The sequence below is a fragment of the Mustelus asterias genome, unplaced genomic scaffold, assembly GCF_964213995.1.
Source record: "Mustelus asterias unplaced genomic scaffold, sMusAst1.hap1.1 HAP1_SCAFFOLD_4909, whole genome shotgun sequence".
NCBI classification, from domain to species: domain Eukaryota; kingdom Metazoa; phylum Chordata; class Chondrichthyes; order Carcharhiniformes; family Triakidae; genus Mustelus; species Mustelus asterias.
The window spans coordinates 3,746-11,649 of record NW_027594852.1 but is presented as its reverse complement, the minus strand read 5'-3'; the positions used below and the strand labels follow the sequence as shown (position 1 = coordinate 11,649).

At 52.5% G+C, this 7,904-nt stretch overlaps 1 protein-coding gene across 1 annotated transcript; it reads left to right on the top strand.

Moving 5' to 3' along the window:
• Positions 1 to 171: 171 nt before the first annotated feature.
• LOC144491281 (voltage-dependent L-type calcium channel subunit beta-4-like) lies at positions 172 to 6,008 on the top strand (the record flags this gene model as incomplete). Its single annotated transcript, XM_078208958.1, has 5 exons — positions 172 to 276; positions 849 to 971; positions 3,338 to 3,450; positions 5,314 to 5,390; positions 5,989 to 6,008. Coding segments are annotated over 5 exons (438 nt in total), but the record flags the coding sequence as incomplete, so codon positions are not given.
• Between the last annotated feature and the right edge of the window lie 1,896 nt (positions 6,009 to 7,904).

Genomic DNA, 7,904 nt, shown 5'->3' with positions numbered 1-7,904 from the left:
TCCTCTCTTCCCCCCCTTCCTCTCTTCCCCCCCTTCCTCTCTTCCCCCCCTTCCTCTCTTCCCCCCCTTCCCTCTCTTCCCCCCTTCCTCTCTTCCCCCCTTCCTCTCTCTCTCTCCCCCTGCCTCTCCCCCCTCTCTCTCTCTCCCTCCCCCTCTCTCTCTCCGCTTCAGGGATCAGGGGGCTCGAACCCCAGTCGACCGTCGGATTCGGACCTTTCCCTGGACGATCAGCAGGAATCGGAACAACACTCCCTCTACCAATTGGAACAAGCCAAGGTGAAGGGTGTGAGGAGGGGGAGGGGGGAGGGCAGGGAATGGAGGAGGGTAGGTAGACCGGGAGAGGGTGGGCAGGGGGTAGATGGGGGAGGGGTTGGGAGAGGGGGGAGGGGTGTGTGGGGGGGGTGCCTGTCTCGAGGTAACAAGTCGAATGAGCGGCTCGTTAGATGGCAAAGTTGGGGGGGGGCGGGTGGGGGGGGGGGTAGTGGACCCTGGAGAGGGGCAAGGGCACAGCAAGACATCGAGAGGATTTGGCATCCCCTCCATCTCCCTCCTTCCCAGCCCACCCCCAGACTTGGGGGGGGGGGGGGGGGGTGTTAAGAGGCCAATTGGAGATGGAATGGTCTCCTCCTGTTCCTGTGTATCAGGCTGGATGAGGAGAGGGGCCGAATGGCCTCCTCCTGTTCTTGTGTAAATGGGGTTCTGCCAGGGCCTCCGCTGAGGTGGTATGAAGGCACCCTGCTGTGTCAAGAGTTGCTGTTGGAGGCCAGTCTGGGTTCGGAGCTGCCTGGGTTCAGATCATTGTCTTGCCCGATCACTGCTCTGTGTCAATGGATCCCGTTACTCCCCAGAACAAACCTGTCGCCTTTGCCGTCCGGACTAATGTCACATATTGTGGACCACTGGACGAAGATTCACCTGTTCAGGGAGCTGCGATCTCCTTCGATGTCAAAGACTTTCTCCACATAAAAGAGGTGAGGGGTCACTGCAAACTAAAAAAGTACCAGGTCCCTCAAACCCCACTGCACAATCCCGGCGGACTCAAACCCCTTCCCGTTCACTCCCACTGTACACAATCCCAATCCCCTTCCCGTTCACTCCCACTGTACACAATCCCAATGGACCCAAACCCCTTCCCGTTCACTCCCACTGCACATAATTCCAAACCCCTTCCCGTTCACTCCCACTGCACATAATTCCAAACCCCTTCCCGTTCACTCCCACTGCACATAATTCCAAACTCCTTCCCGTTCACTCCCACCGTACACAATCCCAATCCCAAACCCCTTCCCGTTCACTCCCACTGTACACAATCCCAATCCCAAACCCCTTCCTGTTCACTCCCACTGTACACAATCCCAATCCCAAACCCCTTCCCGTTCACTCCCACTGTACACAATCCCAATCCCCATCCCGTTCACTCCCACTGCACATAATTCCAAACTCCTTCCTGTTCACTCCCACTGTACACAATCCCAATCCCAAACCCCTTCCCGTTCACTCCCACTGTACACAATCCCAATCCCAAACCCCTTCCCGTTCACTCCCACTGTACACAATCCCAATCCCCTTCCCGTTCACTCCCACTGTACACAATCCCAATCCCAAACCCCTTCCTGTTCACTCCCACTGTACACAATCCCAATCCCAAACCCCTTCCCGTTCACTCCCACTGTACACAATCCCAATCCCAAACCCCTTCCCGTTCACTCCCACTGTACACAATCCCAATCCCCTTCCCGTTCACTCCCACTGTACACAATCCCAATCCCAAACCCCTTCCTGTTCACTCCCACTGTACACAATCCCAATCCCCATCCCGTTCACTCCCACTGCACATAATTCCAAACTCCTTCCTGTTCACTCCCACTGTACACAATCCCAATCCCCTTCCCGTTCACTCCCACTGTACACAATCCCAATCCCCTTCCCGTTCCCTCCCACTGTACACAATCCCAATCCCCATCCCGTTCACTCCCACTGTACACAATCCCAATCCCCTTCCCGTTCACTCCCACTGTACACAATCCCAATTCCAAACCCCTTCCCGTTCACTCCCACTGTACACAATCCCAATGGACCCAAATCCCTTCCCGTTCACTCCCACTGTACACAATCCCAATCCCCATCCTGTTCACTCCCACTGTCCACAATCCCAATGAACCCAATCCCCATCCCGTTCACTCCCACTGTACACAATCCCAATGAACCCAATCCCCATCCCGTTCACTCTCACTGTACACAATCCCAATGGACCCAAACCCCTTCCCGTTCACTCCCACTGTACACAATCCCAATGGACCCAAATCCCTTCCCGTTCATTCCCACTGTACACTATCCCAAACCCCTTCCCATTCACTCCCACTGTACACAATCCCAATCCCCTTCCCGTTCACTCCCACCGTACACAATCCCAATCCCCATCCCGTTCACTCCCACTGTACACAATCCCAAACCCCTTCCCGTTCACTCCCACTGTACACAATCCCAATGGACCCAAACTCCTTCCCGTTCTCTCCCACTGTACACAATCCCAATGGACCCAAACCCCTTCCCGTTCACTCCCACTGTACACAATCCCAAAGCCCTTCCCGTTCACTCCCACTATAAACAATCCCAATCCTAAACCCCTTCCCGTTCACTCCCACTGTACACAATCCCAATCCCCTTCCCGTTCACTCCCACCGTACACAATCCCAATCCCCTTCCCGTTCACTCCCACTGTACACAATCCCAATCCCAAACCCCTTCCCGTTCACTCCCACTGTACACAATCCCAATGGACCCAATCCCCTTCCCGTTCACTCCCACTGTACACAATCCCAATCCCCTTCCCGTTCACTCCCACTGTACACAATCCCAATCCCCTTCCCGTTCACTCCCACTGTGCACAATCCCAAACCCCTTCCCGTTCACTCCCACTATACACAATCCCAATCCTAAACCCCTTCCCGTTCACTCCCACTGTACACAATCCCAATCCCCTTCCCGTTCACTCCCACTGTACACAATCCCAATCCCAAACCCCTTCCCGTTCACTCCCACTGTACACAATCCCAATCCCAAACCCCTTCCCGTTCACTCCCACTGTACACAATCCCAATCCCAAACCCCTTCCCATTCACCCTACACAATCCCAATCCCCTTCCTGTTCACTCCCACTGTTCACAATCCCAAATGGACCCAAACCCCTTCCTATTCACTCCCACTGTACACAATCCCAATCCCAAACCCCTTTCCTGTTAACTCCCACCCTACACAATCCCAATGAACCCTTGACGTTGTCCGCTCCGCCTCTCCCGCTCGCTCCGGTTCATATCTGGTCCTTTCCTTCCGACAGAAATACAACAATGACTGGTGGATTGGGCGGCTGGTGAAGGAGGGCTACGAGGTCGGTTTTATCCCGAGTCCATTAAGGCTGGAGGCCATCCGATCACGGCAGAGCAGCCACGGGTGAGGAATTCCGCTTCCAAGTGTCCAACAAAGCGGGATGCGCCCCCCCAGGAACACAGCAGGGTCCGCGGAGGGATATTGGACAGAGCACGCTTTTACAGAGGGAAAACCGCGCTTGACAAAGTACAAAGGGACCTTTTTGTGGTTGCAATAGGAGGGTAGACAAGGGTGAACCTGTAGATGTCGTATATTTAGGTTTGCAGAAGGTTTCTCCCAATACCCAAGCGGTTGTTGCACAGGATTGGAGGTCAGATTGTGGCATCGCGGTGGCACAGTGGGTTAGCACTGCTGCCTCGCGGCGCCAGAGACCCAGGTTCGATTCCGGGCTCGGATGACTGTCTGTACGGAGTCTGCACGTTCTCCCCGTGTCTCTACATAGGTTTCCTCCCACACTCCAGAGATGTGCAGGTTAGGTGGATTGGCCATGCTAAATTGTCCCTTAGTGTCCAAAGATGTGTAGGTTAGGGTGGATTGGCCATGCTAAATTGTCCCTTAGTGTCCAAAGATGTGTGGGTTAGGGTGGATTGGCCATGCTAAATTGTCCCCTAGTGTCCAAAGATGTGTAGGTTAGGGTGGATTGGCCATGCTAAATTGTCCCTTAGTGTCCAAAATAGTGTAGGTTAGGTAGATTGGCCATGCTAAATTGCACCTTAGTGTCCAAAGATGTGCAGGTTAGGGTGGATTGGCCATGCTAAACTGTCCCTTAGTGTCCAAAGATGTGCAGGTTAGGGTGGATTGGCCATGCTAAATTGCCCCTTAGTGTCCAAAGATGTGTAGGTTAGGTGGATTGGCCATGCTAAATTGCCCCTTAGTGTCCAAAGATGTGTAGGTTAGGGTGGATTGGCCATGCTAAATTGTCCCTTAGTGTCCAAAATAGTGTAGGTTAGGTCGATTGGCCATGCTAAATTGTCCCTTAGTGTCCAAAGATGTGCAGGTTAGGGGGATTGGCCATGCTAAATTGTCCCTTAGTGTCCCAAAGATGTGTAGGTTAGGGGGATTGGCCATGCTAAATTGTCCCTTAGTGTCCCAAAGATGTGTAGGTTAGGGGGATTGGCCATGCTAAATTGCCCCTTAGTGTCCCAAAGATGTGTAGGTTAGGGTGGATTGGCCATGCTAAATTGTCCCTTAGTGTCCAAAGATGTGTAGGTTAGGGTGGATTGGCCATGGTAAATTGTCCCTTAGTGTCCAAAGATGTGCAGGTTAGGTGGATTGGTCATGCTAAATTGTCCCTTAGTGTCCAAAGATGTGTAGGTTAGGGTGGATTGGCCATGGTAAATTGTCCCTTAGTGTCCCAAAGATGTGTAGGTTAGGTGGATTGGCCATGCTAAATTGTCCCTTAGTGTCCAAAGATGTGTAGGTTAGGGTGGATTGGCCATGCTAAATTGTCCCTAAGTGTCAGGGAGATTAGTGGGGTAAATACGTGGGGGTTACGGGGATAGGACCTGGGTGGGATTGTGGTCAGTGCAGGGCTCAATGGGCCGAATGGCCTCCTTCTGCACTGTCGGGATTCGATGATTCTGTGACACCTTAGTGTGGAGATTGTATCCAGCGTCGATATCATTGGATTAGTAGCTCGGAGGGCCAGGGAATGCTCAGTATGGGGGGGTAGGGGGACGGGGGTGGGGGGAGAGGGAGGGTGAGGGGAGGGGGGGATATTGAAGATCGGTCCAGGAATGGAACGCAGATACCAGCGGCTGGGGGGCGGTATGGAGAATGGAGAGGAATGGACAGTTTCTCTGCTGTAGGATGGATGTAACTCAGGAGGGAGCAGGAGCTGGGGGCAGAGGGGGTAGAAGGAGCCCTCGAGTGAGGAAGAGGGCGAGGGTTTGCGATGGTAACTAACGCTGCTTTCCCTCTCCTCAGCAAAGGTGGCGGCAACACGTCGACAAACCTGGGAGAGATGGTATCGGCGAGCTGGAGACTCACACCTCCATCCACAGGTACAACATTCCCCATCCTGCCACGGAGAGAGGGGCTGAATGGCCTCCTCCTGTTCCTGCGTAACAGGCTGGAAAAAGGGGCTGAATGGCCTCCTCCTGTTCCTGTGTAACAGGCTGGAAAAGGGGCTGAATGGCCTCCTCCTGTTCCTGTGTAACAGGCTGGAAAAAGGGGCTGAATGGCCTCCTCCTGTTCCTGTGTAACAGGCTGGAGAAGGGGCTGAATGGCCTCCTCCTGTTCCTGTGTAACAGGCTGGAGAAGGGGCTGAATGGCCTCCTCCTGTTCCTGTGTAACAGGCTGGAAAAAGGGGCTGAATGGCCTCCTCCTGTTCCTGTGTAACAGACTGGAGAAGGGGCTGAATGGCCTCCTCCTGTTCCTGTGTAACAGGCTGGAAAAAGGGGCTGAATGGCCTCCTCCTGTTCCTGTGTAACAGGCTGGAAAATGGGGCTGAATGGCCTCCTCCTGTTCCTGTGTAACAGGCTGGAAAAGGGGCTGAATGGCCTCCTCCTGTTCCTGTGTGACAGGATTGAGGAAAGGGGCCGAATGGACTCTCAATTTTCAACTTGTTCACTAACATAATTATTTTTCTCTAACTTACAGCTAAACAGAAACAAAAGGTGGTAAGTGTGGAACAGTATCTTTAATCATTCCTCAATAAGATACAGAGTAAAACTCCCTCTTCACTGTCCCCCATCAAACACTCCCAGGACAGGTACAGCACGGGGTTAGATACAGAGTAAAGCTCCCTCTACACTGTCCCCATCAAACACTCCCAGGACAGGTACAGCACGGGGTTAGATACAGAGTAAAGCTCCCTCTACACTGTCCCCCATCAAACACTCCCAGGACAGGTACAGCACGGGGTTAGATACAGAGTAAAGCTCCCTCTACACTGTCCCCCATCAAACACTCCCAGGACAGGTACAGCACGGGGTTAGATACAGAGTAAAGCTCCCTCTACACTGTCCCCCATCAAACACTCCCAGGACAGGTACAGCACGGGGTTAGATACAGAGTAAAGCTCCCTCTACACTGTCCCCCATCAAACACTCCCAGGACAGGTGCAGCACGGGGTTAGATACAGAGTAAAGCTCCCTCTACACTGTCCCCCATCAAACACTCCCAGGACAGGTACAGCACGGGGTTAGATACAGAGTAAAGCTCCCTCTACACTGTCCCCCATCAAACACTCCCAGGACAGGTACAGCACGGGGTTAGATACAGAGTAACGCTCCCTCTACACTGTCCCCCATCAAACACTCCCAGGACAGGTACAGCACGGGGTTAGATACAGAGTAAAGCTCCCTCTACACTGTCCCCCATCAAACACTCCCAGGACAGGTACAGCACGGGGTTAGATACAGAGTAAAGCTCCCTCTACACTGTCCCCCATCAAACACTCCCAGGACAGGTACAGCACGGGGTTATTGGAGACCAGTTTGTGTTATATCTGGGGCTTGGTGAAGATTGAAAATAATGTTTAAAGTTTATTTATTAGTATCACAAGTAGGCTTACATTAACACTGCAATGAAGTTACTGTGAAATTCCCCTAGTCATCACACTCCGGCGCTTGCTTGGGTTATACTGAGGGAGAATTTAGCACGGCCAATGCACCCTAACCCAGCCCCATCTTTCAGACTGTGGGAGGAAACCGGAGCACCCGGAGGAAACCCACGCAGACATGGGGAGAACGTGCAGACTCCGCACAGACAGTGACCCGAGCCGGGAATCGAACCCGGGTCCCTGGCGCCTTGAGGCAGCGGTGCTAACCCGCTGTGCCACCGTAATGTTAGTCGCAGATTGCAAGGGATTGGGGAGGGGTACTGGGGTATTAATCGGGGAGACCTGCCGAGTTAGATGCTCCCCCCGATTTAGAATAAAGGGGTCCTTAATTGTGCTGGCTGCTTTTCCTGAGGCAGCAGGAAGTGTAGACAGTCATAGAGGTTTACAGCAAGGAAACAGGCCCTTCGGCCCAACTTGTCCATACCACCCTTTTTTTAAAAAAATCCCCTAAACTAATCCCAATTGCCCGCGTTTGGCCCATATCCCTCTATACCCATCGTACCCACGTAACTATCTAAATGCTTTTTAAAAGATAAAATTGTATCCGCCTCTACTACTGCCTCTGGCAGCTCGTTCCAGACACTCACCACCCTCTGTGTGAAAAAATTGCCTCTCTGGACCCTTTTGTATCTCTCCCCTCTCACCTTAAACCTGTGCCCTCTAGTTTTAGACCCCCCTACCTTTGGAAAAAGATGTTGACTATCTAGCTGATCTGTGCCCCTCATTATTTTATAGACCTCTATAAGGTCACCCCTCAGCCTCCTACGCTCCAGAGAAAAAAGTCCCAGTCTATTCAACCTCTCCTTATAACTCAATCCATCAAGTCCCGGTAGCATCCTAGTAAATCTTTTCTGCACCCTTTCTAGTTTAATAATATCCTTTCTATAATAGGGTGACCAGAATTGTACACAGTATTCCAAGTGTGGCCTTACCAATGTCTTGTACAACTTCA